The 17,612-nt window shown below is 33.9% G+C and overlaps 5 protein-coding genes and 1 non-coding gene across 7 annotated transcripts; 3 read left to right on the forward strand and 3 right to left on the reverse strand.

The window, feature by feature from the left end:
- Window positions 1-1,330: 1,330 nt before the first annotated feature.
- LOC126673066 (uncharacterized) lies at window positions 1,331-7,839 on the forward strand. The gene is made up of 10 exons (XM_050367031.1): window positions 1,331-1,807; window positions 2,493-2,880; window positions 3,606-3,803; window positions 3,945-4,166; window positions 4,511-4,577; window positions 4,678-4,866; window positions 6,128-6,219; window positions 6,346-6,528; window positions 6,607-6,743; window positions 7,298-7,839. The coding sequence occupies exons 1-10, from the start codon at window positions 1,644-1,646 to the stop codon at window positions 7,533-7,535; spliced, it is 1,878 nt and encodes a 625-aa protein (XP_050222988.1). The 5' UTR covers window positions 1,331-1,643; the 3' UTR covers window positions 7,536-7,839.
- Window positions 7,840-8,206: 367 nt separating this feature from the next.
- LOC126672176 (uncharacterized) lies at window positions 8,207-9,044 on the reverse strand. The gene is made up of 2 exons (XM_050366121.1): window positions 9,030-9,044; window positions 8,207-8,851 (listed from the first exon to the last, which is right to left on the reverse strand). Exons 1-2 carry the CDS (start codon window positions 9,042-9,044, stop codon window positions 8,207-8,209), a joined length of 660 nt encoding a protein of 219 aa, XP_050222078.1.
- Window positions 9,045-9,186: 142 nt separating this feature from the next.
- Window positions 9,187-12,159, forward strand: LOC126673067 (uncharacterized). Of its 2 annotated transcripts, XM_050367033.2 has the most exons (6): window positions 9,187-9,354; window positions 9,457-9,506; window positions 9,610-9,715; window positions 10,074-10,132; window positions 10,318-10,384; window positions 11,865-12,159. In XM_050367033.2, exons 1-5 carry the CDS (start codon window positions 9,265-9,267, stop codon window positions 10,358-10,360), a joined length of 348 nt encoding a protein of 115 aa, XP_050222990.1. In that variant the 5' UTR covers window positions 9,187-9,264; the 3' UTR covers window positions 10,361-10,384; window positions 11,865-12,159. The 2 variants fall into 2 exon arrangements, with proteins under 2 accessions (XP_050222990.1, XP_050222989.1); XM_050367032.2 differs by lacking the exon at window positions 10,318-10,384 and having other exon boundaries at window positions 9,190-9,354.
- Window positions 12,160-12,511: 352 nt separating this feature from the next.
- Window positions 12,512-12,584, reverse strand: TRNAR-UCU (transfer RNA arginine (anticodon UCU)). Its single transcript has one exon. It is a non-coding gene; the product is annotated as a tRNA-Arg (tRNA).
- A 672-nt stretch (window positions 12,585-13,256) lies between these two features.
- LOC126673912 (uncharacterized) lies at window positions 13,257-14,552 on the forward strand. Its single transcript, XM_050368229.2, has 4 exons — window positions 13,257-13,447; window positions 13,520-13,573; window positions 14,117-14,186; window positions 14,262-14,552. The coding sequence occupies exons 1-4, from the start codon at window positions 13,385-13,387 to the stop codon at window positions 14,309-14,311; spliced, it is 237 nt and encodes a 78-aa protein (XP_050224186.1). The 5' UTR covers window positions 13,257-13,384; the 3' UTR covers window positions 14,312-14,552.
- Window positions 14,553-14,981: 429 nt separating this feature from the next.
- On the reverse strand, window positions 14,982-17,380 carry LOC126673911 (uncharacterized). The gene is made up of 4 exons (XM_050368228.2): window positions 17,122-17,380; window positions 16,838-16,964; window positions 16,675-16,747; window positions 14,982-15,437 (listed from the first exon to the last, which is right to left on the reverse strand). The coding sequence occupies exons 1-4, from the start codon at window positions 17,147-17,149 to the stop codon at window positions 15,168-15,170; spliced, it is 498 nt and encodes a 165-aa protein (XP_050224185.1). The 5' UTR covers window positions 17,150-17,380; the 3' UTR covers window positions 14,982-15,167.
- Between the last annotated feature and the right edge of the window lie 232 nt (window positions 17,381-17,612).

A 17,612-nucleotide genomic window follows, 5' to 3' on the forward strand; every position in this document is an offset into this window, starting at 1 on the left:
CACTTCATCTAATTATTGGTATTTATTAATTTTTTAGCGTCTCTCCGGATAGCAAATTTTTTTCTTCATCTTTCCCACTTCTCTCCTCCCTTAACCCATTTTCATATCCAACTTTTTAGCCACCACCTCAATAACTACTGCTCTTCAGCCGTCGTCAACCCTACTCGCTGCCTCGTATAAGACGAAGCTCAGACAAAGAGCTTTGTCTTAGTTTGCAAATTTAAATATGAGATAAAACTTTTCGTCTGAGCTTCTTTTTAGATGAAGGCTCTTCGCCTGATTCGTCTCAGAAAGAAAGGGTTTTGTTTGAGAGTTCATATGATGGCCGACTGCGAAGTAGGGTCACAAGAGAAGGTTTTTTTTATAAAAAAATAAATAATTAATAAGAAAAAGTGTTACTTAGGTCTCATTTAAAAATTCAATTAATAAAAAACTATTGAAGGATTAATTTGGGAGAGATTGTAAATATTAATGTCATTTTTTCACTTTTTTTCCTAGTAAATCTAACTATACTAACGGCCAGATAAACAATTAAAAGCTCAATATTTAACAGAAGGGTTTATTTGTACCATTTTAAAAATTTAAAAGGCTTAATTGTTTAGTTTTAAAATAATGAAAGTTTAACTATGTCATAATTCATTTAAAAACTCATGGAATAAAGGATCAATTCACCTCGTGAACTTGGTACAAAATACAAAAAAATCATTTTCGAGATTCTTAGAACAATTCAATCCACAACTTAGTAAAACCGGATCAACTCATCCCGCAACTTAGCAAAACCGGATGATACAAAAAAGGAGAGTGAATTACCTAATAAAAAAACAATTATAATTAATCTAAATTAACACTAATTAAAATATGAAAATTTAGCATTAATTCACCCACCGTCCCTATCGCCCGAAAATCAAAAACCGATACCCACCACCGCCGCCGGAGGAGGATCTATTCCTCCAAAACGAGAAGCTCCTCATCCGGCGAGGACTAGAGCCTCGTTTGATTTTTGAAGAAGGGGAAATTAGAGAAGAAGGAAAAAAAGATAAAATAGTTCCTCATTTTTTATTTAAAAAATAAATTGATTTTTGGATTTTTAAAATATAAGGGGAAAATTGAATTTAAAAATTATTAAGCGTTAAATTAGAAAATGGAAAAAATTCGAACAACTATTTTGAATTTTTTACCATTCAAAATCGGAGAGTGTGTTTCACTCTCTGTCAAAAATTTTAAAAATGACTATTTTGATATTTTGTGCCAAATTAAGGGGTGAATCCTTTGTTAAAAACTTATGTATATACTTTCGTTAAAACTACAAATTTTTTTCTTTTTACCTTTTGCCTTACTAGAAGGCAGCGAGTGACAATTTTACCATTAACATCCGGTTTCCCAGCCAATCTTCTTCCGCATAAAGTCCACCGGAATTACCCCTTACCAGTCATCTTCATCTTTAATTTTCAGCTCCACTTGTCGCCATTAATTAGTCATTACCAACCAGATCATCGTCGAGTCGATCAGATCATTGCAAAAACGACGAGAACACAAATTGAAACCGCAATACAGTAAAAAAAAAAGGCAATACGATGATAATTATTACTCAAGAGACGGAAATTTAACAATTTGATTCACTGTTAGGGTTTCAAAAGCGACAAATGTCACAGCTACAGCAGCAACAGCAGCAGCATATTATTAGCGACAACAACAGTAATAGTAAGAGCAACAATATTCCAGTAACTGAAGTGTACTGGTCACTTGTAGAGAAAGCTGATAAGAAATTTTCTAAGATCAGAGACTTGCCTTACTATGAACGCAACAGGTTCAATTTCTTTTTTCATTTTGGTTTATTTTAACCTATTTTAAGTCTTATTTCGTAATATCTATCAATTCTATTGCTGTATGTTTTTAAACTGATGAGTATTAGTAGTTTTAACTTTTAATTAAGTGAATTTGTAGGTATCTCATTTGTATACTTTGAAATTCTACTAAATTTACAAATGTAAACGTGCTAGAATTTAAGCAATTTGTTTATGCAGAGAGAATGCACCAATTTGTAATGATAATTATCAAAAATTTAGGTGGAATTTGAAAATGTTATGTTTGTTTTGTTATTAAGCTATGCCACTTGAATTGTTTTCTTGCTGCATTTGAAAGTCGTTTTGCCATTAAGCTATGCGACATGTTCAATACTGTGTACTAGCAGTGACCAGGTGCTGTTTTCCAGACCATGATGTAGCCATAACCGTAGGTGGTTTAGATTAGAGGTAAATTATTTCCTAGGATTCAGAGCAACCAATTACAAATCTATATATGGCTATAAGGATATGTATTTCTTCGATCTCTCACCCTGTGTGCATGCAAGCGGCGACGTACCGGAAACCTAGAATAGATGATCAAGATTGGACCAACAAAACATAATTAGTTTAAAGAAAACTTTTCTATTGAATTTGAAATTCTGTTCAAGAAGATCAGCCATAAATTTATTTAATTTGGTTTTGTTCTAGATATGATACATACTTCTACAAGGTATTTAAGGTGTATACGCAATTGTGGAAGTTTCAACAAGAGAATCGGCAGAAGCTGGTAGAAGCCGGACTCAAAAGATGGGAGATTGGGGAAATTGCTTCTCGAATTGCCCAGCTCTATTATGGGCAGTATATGCGAACAAGTGATGCAGGTTATCTATCAGAGTCATACATATTTTATGAAGCTATTTTGAGTCGTGAGTATTTCAAGGAGGGGTTGTTTCAAGATCTCAGTCTAGCAAACAAACAGCTGAGGTTTTTTGCCAGGTTTTTGATGATATGCCTAGTGTTGAACCGCAGAGAAATGGTGCATCAGTTGGTTAATTTACTCAAACTGTTGGTTGACGAGTGCAGGAGGACATTCCAGGTCATTAATCTTTTTATTGACTTAATCTTCACTAATATCTGTATTATTCAATTAAATATCTTTCATGCTCCACCAATGCTTCCTTTTCTTTTCAGCTCTTTTTCTGGATGCTAATTAGCATCCATATATCAGGATGCACATGCTCAGTAATTAGCAATGATAAATACTGTGGTTAACTTTTCTTAATCATTTTTTTAATAACTTTTTTTTGGACACATGTTAGATTTTTGTTTTTTTGAAACATGTTAGATAACTTAGATTGCATGTCGATGATGGAGACTTGTCAATTCTTTTCCCCCTAAAGTACATTCATATGTTTTGAAAGGTTTTCTTTTATGAACATCAAGTAAGCAATGAAAATATAAGCAATCTCCTTTACATTCCCCAGTTTATCTCAGAGGTGATATACCTATATGAAAGTATTTGAGATAAGTAATGAAATATCATCAACACATGTGAATCCTCGAACTTATTATATTTTATATCATGCATTTTTCGAAGTAGTCTCATTCCATACATTCTGTATAATATGAAACTTAATACTTTCCAAAGATAAAATGAATTGATGATAAAATGTATTCTAATGGCAACTGAAACTGCATTTCTTGTTTACTTTGTTGATAGTCATCCCATCACATGTAATGCATGTTTAATTTCAGCTAATGTTTGTTTGCTTATAGACTGATTTACTGATAAGTGTAGCACCTGAATAAACTTTTCTCCAGGAAACTGATTTTAAAGAATGGAAGCTGGTGGTTCAGGAAATAATTAGATTTTTGAAAGCTGACACGGCTTTTATGAATATCAGGCCATTAAGATATAGTCTTGTACTGGACACTCATCCAGATTCACTTCCACGAGTTGCAACAAGGAGAAACTTAAGATTGCGAGATGCAATACTGAGTAGCTACCACCATAATGAGGTTAGGTATTAAGGTTTCTCTTTTCCTCTTTTTACCCCTGTCAACTGGATCTAGCAAGTAAGATTGACTTGCTTTGGAACTTTTTGCTTTTCTTCCATACTTTAAACGTAATTCCTATTCATTCATTTTTATCTGGATCAGATTAAGTTTTCGGAGCTCACTCTAGACACATTCCGGATGCTTCAATGCTTGGAGTGGGAACAAAGTGGTTCATTTTATAAATCAAATAGTACTAAAATTGGTCAGAATGGAGGTCCAGGGCCTAGTCGAATTAACTACACCCAAGATATAACTGATCCTACATTGCCACCAAATTCAAGGAAAGCTGTCTTGTATCGTCCATCCATTACACATTTTTTAGCAGTGAGTATGATTTGATCATAGTGTTGCCACTCATTCACCTTTCCTTTTTTTTCAATTGAGATCGGAAATTTATCTGTTTTAGAGAGATGCTTATTAATTTATTCATCCTGGGACTAGAAGAGGCTTGGTTTAGAGATGCAACATTTTGATATCATTGATCAGTGATCACCATTAAACTTGGATATTGACTATTGAGGATCTGAATCGTGATACAATTTTTATGGCTAGATTCTTTGGATATATGGATTATGGAGGGGAATAATGATGGATATAATATTTAAGATTGTTATAGAGTTGTGACTTTCGCACCCAAGTTTTTATAGGTTTGTGATTTATCTGGGCAGGTTCTGGGTATGATTTCCGAGGAGCTACCTGCTGATGGAGTTCTCTTAATATATTTGTCAGCTTCAGGTGCGTATTTTGCTTTACTTTTGTATTTCATGGTTACTTAATTTTCCCTTTCCTGCTGAATACAAAATGGTCATACCTTATACAAATTTAAATTCTTTAGGTAGAGTTGGACAATCTATTTCATCTCCAGGTGATGGAACCTCTATCAACACCACAGAGAATGCTGTGAGAAACTTGTACTCGGATACTGCCACCACATCTCCATTTAGTTCACCTAGCAATTGTCCCAACCCTTCTCTAAGGCGATGTAAAGGAGACTGCTTATACTTTGGTGCTCGTGGAAATGGAGGTAGGTATCTACTTAGAACATCATCAATAATTTGCTTTCCCACCGAGCTGTCCGTTCACTATCTCCACATTTCCACTTTTGCGTGTTTGACTTGCTTAGTCATGGTCCCCTCATTTCCATTATTTTGTGATAGTCTATTCAATTCTTTATTCCAAATTAATGTTTAGTTATGTCCACAATTCCACATTCGCTTATTAAAAGATCAGTGTTACCTTACGTCCAAAGTATGTGTATGTATGTTTCATCCTCAAGGCTATTATAAACTGTTACTTGAAAGCACCCTAAAAAATAACAGGTCTATGTTAGCATGAGGACATTTTGTGTTTTGCAGCTACTGCTTTTCATGCTAATCAGCTGCATCATATTCTTGCATAAATGGGAAGTAGTAGCAAATTTTAGAGCTTATGTCAACAATAGGTGTATAGTTATTTCTTTCAAAGTCTAAGGAAGAAAGAAAAAAGATATGAAAAAACCATCATAGCCCAATATTCTAGGGAGACTACTAGAGTTTTGCCTTTAATGAAGCTTAAAACAAAGAATTCAGAGTCTCTGCCCAAACTTCAAATAACATGAAGTGGCACCACACCCATTGTTTAGACAGTAGTGATTCTGATTCATTACTTTTGCTACCTCCACAAAAATTCTTTTCCCACAAATTGATACCCAAATGCTGGTCTATGTAGACATGATGCTGTGACCTAGTGGACATAGCACAATTACTTGAACATCTGATATATATCAGTAACGCACCTGAAGACAAGGTGGGACAATATGGGCTTCCATGCATTTATTTCCTCCCGACATTCTCTACCCAAACTTCAAATAACACAAAGTGGCACCATACTGTTGTCTAGATGCTAGTGGTGTATATCTTTTGCTCCCTCCGCAGCAATTATTATCAAAAAATTGAAACCCAAATGCTGGTCTTGACATGAGCCATAATTCAGTTTGCATAATACAATGACTTGAACATCTGACATATAACTGTAATGCGCCTGAATATAAGCAAACTGGGATTATTATGGACTTGTGTGCATTTCTTTGATTTAACACTATCTTATGCTGCTTCTACCTCAAACAGTACTGGGTAATTTTTGACTAAAGAATTGTGATGAATAGGTGATATTTTGTTACAAGCATATACATTGTTTCTTTTGTTGAAAAAAAAAATATGGTCTAGCTTTCCCATCGCTGATTGTGAAAGTAATGTGTAAAAATCTTCAAGAGTTGCCTTTTTTCTCTAACAATTTTCCTTTTCCAGGATTAAACAGCCTTTACCCTGCTGATTTAGTTCCATTTACAAGGCGGCCACTTTTCATAGTTATTGACAGTGATGTCAGTGAAGCATTTAAGGCATGTGTGAGAGAACTTGTGTCGTGTCTTTGTGCTTTATTCCTCTTGCCTGCTTTAATGGAAACTTTCTATTTGAGGATGTAAGTGCATTGTCCTTCACATTCTCATATATTTAAGCATTTGCAGGCTATAAGCGGATCTGAGAAAGGAGAACCAGCTGCAATTCTCCTATCTCCAAGTTGTTCAATTCCTCTTACTGCTATTGAATCTTCTCGTAATCAGAGTGGTAGCCTATTTACTCTTTTTCTGACAAATCCGCTGCAGGCTTTTTGTTTATTGATCGGTTTGTCAGGCTCTGATGTCGAAATGGTAAGTGTTAGCCCCTTTATTCTTTACATATGGGTAGTTTTAGATCTCTCTATACTTGATGGTTCCAATTGGCTTCAGGGTTCATACAATAAGGCTGAGAGAATGCTTTCTTCATCCTTGAATGAATGGGGATCAGCTTTGGCAACTTCAGACTCACTGGAGCCTGTTTGGGCACAAATTTTAGGGGATCCATTCCTTAGAAGACTTCTATTAAGGTATCATTCACTTGCTTATCTAAATGGTAGATTCTTCTTTTAGTGGCTCAAATTGAGTAAAATGTTTGATAACTGAAAGTATCCTTTGAAAAGCCATCACATCACAGTGACATAGAGAAAGAGCGGAATCCATTTCATAATGTAAGGCTTAACAAGTTTTCTTAAGTTGGTATGATTTGGATGTTGGCTATGCAAAATATGAAACTCAATCCCATTTTACGCCTTTTCAATTTTCGTATACAACAACGAGGTTTCTTGTCTTATGTTTGGTTTACGTATGGGATTTAAAAACTAGATTATTTCATATGACCCTGCGGTGAACCATTTTATTATGAAGGTCAAATGTATTTTTAGTGCCTCAATTCATTATCAAACTCATAAACTTCCCCAGATCTCATATCGCTTAATATATAGCTATATCTACGGCTTGTCGGCGGAGTATCTTTTGTGGCATTTGGTTTCAGTCTTTGCCGTCCTGACATTTTCTTTTACCTTGGAAATTATATGTAGAGTTGGGCAATTATTGTTGATTGATTGAAAAAATATTTCTGCAGGTTCTTATTCTGTCGGGCAGTGTTGTCACTGTATGGACCGTCCTTTGGCAAGAAGGAATACCATCCAGAGTGTATACCTTCTCTTCCAGCATCCTTCCAGCCTACTTCGGCTGCATCACAATCTGCAATTCTGCAAATGGCCAACATTTTTGGTGCGACAAAGAAATTCTTTTTCTCTGAAGGAACAGTGCTTCCTGAATATAAGCACAGTGATGTAGAAATGACTCCAGTGTCATGAAGTTCACATAGTATTGCAGAAGTGGGATTTGAAAATGTAAAGTTTACTACAAATTTCCTTTTTGTTTTGATTGGATTGTGATGGCCTTCAGCATTTTTCAGTAATGAATCTTGCAGTTTTCTGCAAAATGTTAAATCATTGTTTGAATCTCCTGTAGCGAAAGTGAGAAGCATTTCATGTCGGAATCTCTGAATGTTTCTCCGACTTTTGTATCCGATCGTAATAATTATTCTGACTGCCTGATAATAATTATTCATCAGATAAGATTCCAGCTGAGCCTGTTTCTCCTAAGGCCACTTCTTTAGAGTTGGTTGATTCTTCGGCAAATTCACTTAAGACGCATAATTTAACTGAGTTTTAAAGGAGCTGATTGGATTTGTCTTTGTCAAGTTTAGTTTTAGTTTTGAGAATCAAAGAAAAAAGAGCAGCTAAACATTCTTATTTGAAGTCTTTATTTTGACCTTCTCCTTCTCTATCCAAATTAGCGTTTTGTCCATATCGATTATATCGACACTAAAATGTGCAATAAGATTTTTTTCATTATATATATATATATATATATTTTTTTTTTAACTGAAGATAGATATATATTGCACTGAAGAACATACAAAAGATGAAAAGTCAAAAGCTTTTCATAAAACCGAAAAAAAACAGAAGAAAATACAAAAAGCTTAAACAGAATGCTTAACAGTTTGAGCCCAATCATGAGCATCCCAATTCTGAAGTCTAGGAATATAGCGGAAAGTCGAAGTTCTGAAAGCTTGACGAAGATGCCATATATCTTCACAAATGTTCTGCCAACCAACATTTGAACAGATGCCTGAGTTGACTGTTGCAGAAACTTGGAGAGCATCTCCTTCAAAACCCACATCTTTCCAGCATTTACTATTAGCCCAGTTCATCGCTTCTCTAAGGGCCAGCAGTTCTAGTATACCCGGATCCCAAATATGACGAAAAACAGCCGAGAAGCGACCCACAACAGTAAGCTGATAATCATAAGCAATAACAGCAATTACCCCAAATTTGCGAAGTTTGTCCACAACAGCATCATAACGAAGAATAATTGTAGACTGAGCATAAGAAGGGAACACATATGGGGAATTCTGATCAGAAAGTATATGCTGAGTCAAACAATCCTTAGGACCTATAGGAGTCGTCTGCAACTGAACTTCCTGATATTTCAAACAAGCAGAGATGCTGAGAGAGATAACCTCCGAGACTGTCGTAGTCAAATGCTTGAATACTAGTGTATTCCTCGATTTCCAGATATGCCAGAGGTGGAAACAGAAAAGCTCAACATCAGAATCAGAACCCAACTGCAATAGATTAGAAATAATTTCATTATATCATATAATAAGAAATGTTTTATACAGTTACTTAATTTTTAATAAAATAAATATTATTTTGTCCTTTTATTATTATTAAATAAATAATCATCACTTTCAAGTTTCATCTAATGATTAAATGAATAAAATATATTAAAATTAAAGAAACGTAGAATTTTCCCATATAGAACTCAAAAGTAAAAGATTCTACAGTTATAAATTAAATAAAATAATTTTGGTGGAAAATAAAATAAAGTTCAGGGAGAGTAAGTGAATATTACCCTTATCTTTCTAGCCTTTTTGTATTTTAGTTTAAGCAAAAAAGAAGTTGAGAGACTGTGTTTTTTCTTCTTATAGAGAATCTGGAAAACAATCTGTGATTTAGATCGATCAGCATATAGTAAATGGCCAGAAATTTTTATCTCTTAACAATATTGCTAATCGTAACATTAATTTCTCCTCCAGTCCTCTCCAAGTCTCGCCGTCCAATTTCTGTATTCATCTCGCAATCTCTCAATATTTTCTTTTTTCAGAAACGATTATGGATTTTTTAGCTTTGGAATTTATCGTATCTTTGCATTGATTTTTGTTTGCAGGAGAATGAAATTAGGCAAAAGAAGAACGAATGCTATGCCGACGTTGAGAGGTAATAAAGAAATAAATTTACTTTGAATTGATCTTTATTTTCCTTAATTGTTAATTTTTATTGTGTTTTGTGTAATTTAGTAATGTTTTTCTGATTAGAACAGTGGATTATGGGGACAGCAATGCAAATTATCAATGACTGCAAAGGAAAATTGTGCTTTACGCTGTCTTTCTCCTGTTTGCTATGAGCATATTTACGAGAGCGATCCGGTATGTAATTTTAATTACTACTCCCTCCGTCCCACTTTAGAAGTCCCATTTGACTTTACACACAGATTAAGAAAACATTAATTATTCTTGTCTTTTCATGTTTTTTCATGTTTTGCCCCTATTAATGATAGTGGAATTTTCTATAGAGCTCTTCTAAGATAACTAAAATAAGGGTAAAGTAGGGTATTCAATAGAAAAACATCCTAAAAATAGTAATGGGACTTTTTAAATGGGACATCCCAAAATGGAATATGGGACTTCTTAAACGGGACGGAGGGAGTATATTTTTTTTACCTTTCAATTCATTCGTTTTGTTAGTTTAGAAGTTTTTTTACATTGTTTTTTGGTTAAATTGTAGCTTGAGGAGGGAGAGAAGGATCACACTAGAAGCCAAGAGTATAAGTACTGTATGTATAAGTAAGTTCTTCACCTCTTGATTTTGATAATTTTATTTAATGTAGATTTTAAATAATATCTTGAAACATGCATACATATATATGCACATATGTTTATGTATTTAGTATGTTGAATTGTGTTGGTTTTAGAAATTTTTTGTTGTTTGTTGAGTGAATGAGTCATACTTACCTGCAAAGTCGATGTAGTGAAATTAGGCGAATGACGGGGCCACTGCATACTGAAAGCTAACGGAGGACGTGGGCCTGTTATCATGTATGTTCAATCGTGTATATACTGTGTATATATTCTGCAAGATCTCAATATTTAGAGGCTATTAGAAAAATTTAGTCCAACATTTAATAGAAATCTTATTTTCCTTTTATAGCATTCGCCATGGTATGATCTTCTCGTTTGTCATCATTTTACTACTGATAGATATTTAGCTGTCTTTCTCTTTCTCGGTTTCTTATCCCCAACCATATTATTAAAGAGAGAGAGAAAGGGTCTCTTTTTAGTGTTTTTAGTCAGCAAATACAACAAAGAAGTTCAAAAAATGGAAGCATGAGCACCTAATAGTTCTTTGTCTTCCTCAAAGTTGGTAGAGCTGTACTCCTACTGGGCATGAATCGTTTCTGTTTCAGTGGATTCATGTTCTTACAAAATAACTTATGCTAAGCTTGCACTAACTCCAGAAGATTGATAGCAGAAATAAATTTAGTTTGGAGCATGTAGGACTTTGTGTAGGTTTTCAAGAGATGTGACCATACAAGTTTCTCTCCACCTTCATTTTCTTAAACCATTTACCGGTATCTTAATGCGTGCTACTTCAGTGTTATATAACTTTTTAGCGATAGATAGTTTGCTGTCTTTCTTTTTCTCCGTTTTCCTATCCCTAACATCTTACCTATAGTTGGTCCTTTTTTTGACAATGTATTATTGAGGTTGGGGGTAAAGAGTTGCCAATTTAAGAGGCACGAATGGGTGCGATCTTAATGTCTTGTAACAATTGTTGGCTGTCTCATGTTTAAGTTTGAAGTCTTATTTTTTCATGCTTCAGATAACTTCAAACATATCTTGGCTGTAATTGTGAAGTCTCCTTATTGTCCTAAGATGTCACATTTAGCAGAATTATTGCCTATTGTTGCTTGTAAAATTTGGCGTGACAGATGTTAAATTGTTCATATGCACTAAACTATTTTGCGACGCTCGGAGTGAATTTATATATATAACAATTAGGCGCAGGACTTATGTGTTTGGTTTCTGAGTTATGCTTTGGTAGTTTTCATAATTGATCCTGTAAGACGCAAAGGAAAAATTGTGTCTGTGTTTCTGTTGTTTTCGCTTTCAACGGTGAAAAGCATGGTTGAGCATTACATTACATTCATTGTCTTAATTATGACGGAAAGCTTTAGCTTCAAGGAACATAGGTTCGACTTCTTGGTTCTTATGTGCTTTGTTGTTTTGCTTTACGAGCTAATTGTGTAGCTGTTGACGGCATGTCATTTCCTGAAATGCTTTCTTATCTCTTTTATGTCATTGGTGCCTGAATGAACTAGTCATAAGTCATAACTAAAGCATGTGTTTAAATCATTCTAACATTGGCGGACTTAAAATTTCTTGTTCCGATTCTTATTAAAATTTATCTACTGCAAATGTTGACAATGATTCACTCTTTGTTTATTTCTTTATATCTTGAAAAGTCTCAAATTCACATACAAAATCAGTGACTCGTATGTATTGGAATTTTCTGCAGGGATTCAATGGGGGAGTCCCTTGAGGGTATAAGGGGAGCTTTTGAGTATTAAATTATGCACTTGTAATTAAACTATAAATGATATCAACCCAAGTCGAGCATTAGTTGTATAAATATGAATGGTGTTAAGTTAGTGTGACAATTTCAGCAATGTTGTTATGTATGCATTAGCTAGGCAGGCTAATGTAGCTCTGAACTTGCACTTTAGCCGACTTGCGATTCAGCTGGAATTGTACATTTCCATTAGAGTTTCAACAGAGTATACAACAGTCTTAATAATTTTTATTTTTTGAAATACATTTATTAAATAGGTAATCTGCATGGAAAGCTAAAGAAATATGTTTGTTTTCATGAGCCATATAAATTTTAAATTAACTTATATGGTAATATAGTGAAATTGTAAGGAACAAAGAACTTATGCAATTAACTTATATTTGGCTATTTTAATCGATAAGAGATATTTATGAACAAGTTTAATTGTGCATGATTTGGAAGTTAATCGATTTAAAAATGGAGTATCTAGTTAATGCACTGATCACTATGATCTCTGGGGTTTGGAATAGTTCGGAATAGTTTCGTAAAACAATGGCAATATTATGATATGATCTGATAAAATTGGAATCAGAATTTCAGGTACAAAATAAGAACACGCTCGGTGGGACTCGAACCCACAATCGTCTGATTAGAAGTCAGACGCCTTATCCATTAGGCCACGAGCGCTATTTCTTCACTGTTGGCCGTACAGAAATATGCAATTATTAATATGTTTTGCTTTTTCAATTTTTGTTCATTACTGAATGAGACCTAATGAAGAGTAAAGTTAAAAAAAATCAAGTGTAAAAACAGGTAATTTCATATTAATAATAAGCATGAAAAATGTTGATTAATCCCGTTTCTATTAAATTACTAACAATTATGAAATAGTTATTAATAATAAGGTATGTTCTAAATTCTTATTTTTCGAATTCGATCAAGATTTTATTATTCCGGTGAATCATCTATTTTAATTCTTGATAAATTCGGTTGTTTAGATGGTTTTTAAGTTTTTTGTGATATTCAAACTTGTTGGTTTTCCTAATTTTTTGCGATGCTTTAAGTTTTTCAGTTGTAGATTTTTGAATAATCAAATTTTATAGTAGTAACTTTGACGCAATTATTAAATTCATCTTTTTAAAGGGTTGTAAGACAGATTTGCATGATTGCAGTATATTTTTTTTTGTCAGATCATCGGACTTATTTTGAACCTTACTCTTATAAATGTTTTTGTTCTTTGATTTTAGAAAAAAAATAAAATAAATGTAAATACTCAATATAAATAAAATTAAATATATCTCATGCACTTACTCATTTCTCATGATAACTTTCCCCCCAAAACAAGAGTAAATATAATTAATTTCAATAAAAATGGTTTCTAGTGCAAATTGCTAAAACGGCAAAAAGTTTAGGGTAAAATTAGTATTTACATAAAATCACATAAATTTGAAAATCTTAATTGAGCTAACAAAAATTTCGGTCTCTCCATGGCGAGTTCAGCATCTTCTTCCTCAACTGCTACGGACCCAAAACTCGATCTCATAAAAAAGGTATCAACTTTATGCTTTCTCCTAATGAATTGATATTCTTCTTCTTAATTTGATTTTCTTTAATTGTGTCAGATTAGAAGCCATGAAGTTGCTTTGGCAGAGCTCAATAATCTTTCTTCCTCTCGGGTAATTTCTTTCTTGAGATTTGAATTGGAAACCCTTTTGATTTCTGCTATATTTAACCTAATTTCCATTTTCTAAGGTTGGATTTAGAAAATGGAATGTAAAGATTTGGACACAATGGCAATAAACCTTTTAGATTGTGATATAATTGTAAAATTAAATAGTTTGGTCGCAATTGATAATAAAGCAAAAATTTGGATTTAAGAATGATTTGGCCTTCTCTTAATTTTATGGTAATGTAATCCGTCATTTGATGAATGAGTATGTTCTATTGTCATTTAGATTTTTGAATCAATGCTAAAAATGTGATATTTGCCTTTCAGTAATTAGCAGCTTTAGAAAACTTGCTCTCGATAATATGTGAGCTGTGAAACGTATCCTGCCTCGTCGAGTGCAGCACATACATAGGCATAATATCCTATGCTTCTGTTCTTTGGGACCTCAATCTGTTAATAATTTGCCGTATCAAACTGTTCCTTTGCTCTGTATTTCTTTTAGCGGAATATTTATCATACCGGAAATGACATATTTTCTTCCTGGTCGTAGGGTGTCTATCAAAAAAATGGGAACCTTTTCTTTCGTACAACTATCCGAAAGGCAACAGCATCTGAACAGAGTACGGACTATATCTTCTATAATCTATTCATTCTGCAGCATTGTCTATCTCTTACATTTCTTGAACACTCTGCAGAGCAGCTTGATTCAGCTAAAGCCAATCTAGGGAAGCTGAACTCTCGTTGACTACCATTTGGTTCGTTTGCTTCAAAACTCGACTAATATCTTTCTTCGCAGTAGCACCGCCATTTCTGATCACAAAGTGCCGGGTACCTGAGTTTAGCCTCCTTCAAATGCCACAATGCATTTAAAAAAATGTAAAGATGTGTGCTTGAAATGGTCATCTTGTTAAGTTCTGGAAAAATTTGTCAGAAGTTGAAACATTTTGTATTTTGTTCTTACTTATAATCCAGTTTACTTGTCGTAATTGTTGTCGAATTACCCCATCTTTTTTAACCTTATAAATTCTTGATTTATGCTTATTTTGACTTCTCATCTATTAGCAAATAGAGAAAAGTTTGGTAGCATTCAATTATTAACTGAACCTTGGCCTGCTGGTGATAATTGGATATTTGGATGCGCAGAAACTGTATCAAATCAAATAACCGAGCGGGCAAATTTGGATTTGAAAGTAAAAATATTTCATTTTGCTTTGATACAAATCCAACCAAAAGTTTAGTTTGGTTTGTTTTGAACCAAATGCACATTCCTGATTAAAAGATTATTATCATTAACATCTCCGAAAACAGATACCGTTAACATCTCCGAAAACAGCAGTTTATTAATGCATCATTTCACTTTAGAGAAAAATTTACTGCGACTCGTTGGACTAAAAGATCAAGATGAAGGATCAGGGTAATAAAATCAGGGGACTGGATATTATGTATATGTATCACAAGCCAAGTAATTATAACAAGATTGATCAATACTCAGAACCAGTTCGAGCATTCGTATCCTTTTTCGATTACAAACATGCAAGCAATTGAATGAACTTTCCAGCCAGCAAGACCCCGAGTGGAAGAGAAGAACTGAACTGAAGTTTCTAGTAATTATCCTGAGTAGAAGTTTGGAACCATACTATTGCAAGAGTGACGAGAGATGCATAAATTGAAGCTGGTAGTTTCTGTATCACTTTTCCAACACCAGGAACACCTTCCGTAGCTTTCTTTGTTGCTGCTGCGACTGTGGGTGCTACAAGCAAAGTGATTATCAGTCCTTGACTAACAACAACAAACGCGTCTGCCGTTAGCTTCTTGACGAATTTCACAAATTCTTCATGGTTGATTTCTCCATCACTGTTGATGTCACATTCCTGTAAAGAAAAGGATAGGTATTGATTTGAAACACGAGATTTTATTTTTCTTCCTGATATGTTAGAAGAGGCACCTCTACTGGTAATTGTTAATACAATACAGAAGTTGACTAATATGATTCATAAGAGAGAGATACCAGACTTCCAAGTTGAGTCGGGGGGGACACAAACATAGTGATTCAGAAAGACTTTATGCGATAGCTTAAAGTAGAAAAAAAAAATCATTTTGAGACTGCACCCATCGTGGACGCGGACCACCTTGATAAAGGAGATCTAGTATGCTGGAAATTAGCCTGCGTACAATGTTTTTATATGATCCGAAGAGATATTTATTGATCCATTGTTGTATGACCTAGTTCTTGGTAAAGAGAAATTAACTTCTCATGAATGCTTTTAGTGTTATGTAGAAGGATAGCTGTCAATAATATCATAGATTGAACAATCAGTTCCACTCTATATATATGCTCCATCTAAACTTATGGGTCCTTCAAGAGATACCATGAGTAGCTTCATTTCTCCTACATAGTTATCAAGGTGGGTTTCACTCTTTATATAACTCTAGTTCTTTTGGATTTCCTATAGAGGAGAATGTAACTGCTACTAAAAAATTATCTAAACAATTCCTAATAAATAATGAATCACTGAAGCTAAAAGTAATCATGCACACATGCTATTTTAGGCCCTCATGTCACAAACATTCGAAGTCATAAAACTGGTGATCATCACAAAAACCAGGGTTTGAACATGTCCATAGCAATGACCTTCCTTATCATGCATAAAATATCCGCAATCTGAATAGCCAATGCATCCTACTCCTTTATGTAGATTCAAAGAATCCTTTTTTTCTTTTCCATCTAATGCAGCTAAATGATGAGCTAAATTGGCACAATTATGTGGAAAGCAACGAATTGGCAATGGCAGATAAGTTCAATTTCATTATAATTACAATTTATAACGCTACAATAAACTCGGTAATAGGAAAGGCTACTAGTACTAATAGAAGGCATCAAATCTAAAGACAAATCCAACTAAATACTAATTTGCACACACCAATATTTGATACAGCCTTGGTTTTTATCTACGTTGCACAAAAACATCTCTAATTCTACATTTTGTCGTTTCATTTTCGTTTCCAAAAACCCTTACACAGCTCCAAAACTACAAATCTGTAACATGTTCTTGTTTCGCCTTTCGTGCTATATAGCTTTTCATGTTAAAATCAAAGAATATAGAGTACCTCCATCAGGACTCTGACTTCATCTTTAGAAGGCGGATCGAAATGGGGACCGGGCAAACGCTTATTGATATCACTGCAACACAAATAGCATCTTATATAAACATGAAACCCATATATAATTCGAACAAATTACAACAATAAACAAAAATGAACTTGTTATTACTTGTATATGAGTAGCACAGCAATGTAAAGTTCTTCAAAAGACAAATTAGAATTTCCTGATTGACTTTTAATGCGTTCATAAACCTTGTCCGTTATAATCCTTATCTGTTTCTCCCTCCATTGCTTACCTGCAATCAAAATTAATCCAAACCCAAAAATTAAAAGCAAGAGATTCTATCTAAGAACATAATCTTGAAAATTAAAACAAACCCAGAAGCCAATCTATGAGTAAAATTAGTTAAAAAGCAAATAATGTTTAAAATTAAGGGTTTGAAAGAAGCAGACCATGGAATTTGTCTAGGATCTGACCCATGGGAATTGGAGATTCAGTGAGTAATTAAAGAAATATAAGAAATGATGAAGATGCAGAGTTTGAATTACTGAGTTGATTAATAATTTTTTGAGTGTAAAATCATCATCTTGTTTTGAACCAGTCAGTATCAGACTTGTGATATAAGGCTGATAATTAATTCCGGTGTTTTAGGAACAGAGTGAGATTCGTGTGCCTCTGATGTCTGAAATTATTATTCAATTGGCTGCTGATTGTGTGCCACGTGAACCTATATAATATGAGTGCAGCTCAATTTGGAAATATTTTCTTCATTTTATCTGAATTGTGGTGTAGCAGAATATAACTCGTTTGCTCCCAGACAAGGAAATGGAAATTGGTAAGATTGAGATAATTTATGGATGCTTGAGGACCAGATTCATTCTTGAACGTAGCAATATTATTTAGTAATGCCAATGGAAAACATATATAATCCGGTGAATTGTGT

The sequence above is a fragment of the Mercurialis annua genome, linkage group LG3, assembly GCF_937616625.2.
Source record: "Mercurialis annua linkage group LG3, ddMerAnnu1.2, whole genome shotgun sequence".
Classification (NCBI taxonomy): domain Eukaryota; kingdom Viridiplantae; phylum Streptophyta; class Magnoliopsida; order Malpighiales; family Euphorbiaceae; genus Mercurialis; species Mercurialis annua.

Excerpts from the sequence above, each read along its gene's own strand:
- LOC126673912 (XM_050368229.2), top strand. The coding sequence starts at position 13,385 with ATGGCGAGTTCAGCATCTTCTTCCTCAACTGCTACGGACCCAAAACTC. Across the intron at positions 13,448-13,519 it reads AACTCGATCTCATAAAAAAG|ATTAGAAGCCATGAAGTTGC; the intron begins GTATCAACTTTA and ends TAATTGTGTCAG. Across the intron at positions 13,574-14,116 it reads ATAATCTTTCTTCCTCTCGG|GGTGTCTATCAAAAAAATGG; the intron begins GTAATTTCTTTC and ends TCCTGGTCGTAG.
- LOC126673067 (XM_050367032.2), top strand. The coding sequence starts at position 9,265 with ATGGCCAGAAATTTTTATCTCTTAACAATATTGCTAATCGTAACATTA. Across the intron at positions 9,355-9,456 it reads AGTCTCGCCGTCCAATTTCT|GAGAATGAAATTAGGCAAAA; the intron begins GTATTCATCTCG and ends TTTTGTTTGCAG. Across the intron at positions 10,133-11,864 it reads TATAAGTACTGTATGTATAA|GGATTCAATGGGGGAGTCCC; the intron begins GTAAGTTCTTCA and ends AATTTTCTGCAG.
- LOC126673911 (XM_050368228.2), bottom strand. The coding sequence starts at position 17,149 with ATGGGTCAGATCCTAGACAAATTCCATG. Across the intron at positions 16,748-16,837 it reads GCTGTGCTACTCATATACAA|TGATATCAATAAGCGTTTGC; the intron begins GTAATAACAAGT and ends TTTGTGTTGCAG. Across the intron at positions 15,438-16,674 it reads AAGTCAGAGTCCTGATGGAG|GAATGTGACATCAACAGTGA; the intron begins GTACTCTATATT and ends TTTTCTTTACAG.
- LOC126673066 (XM_050367031.1), top strand. The coding sequence starts at position 1,644 with ATGTCACAGCTACAGCAGCAACAGCAGCAGCATATTATTAGCGACAAC. Across the intron at positions 4,578-4,677 it reads AATATATTTGTCAGCTTCAG|GTAGAGTTGGACAATCTATT; the intron begins GTGCGTATTTTG and ends TAAATTCTTTAG. Across the intron at positions 6,744-7,297 it reads CTTAGAAGACTTCTATTAAG|GTTCTTATTCTGTCGGGCAG; the intron begins GTATCATTCACT and ends ATATTTCTGCAG.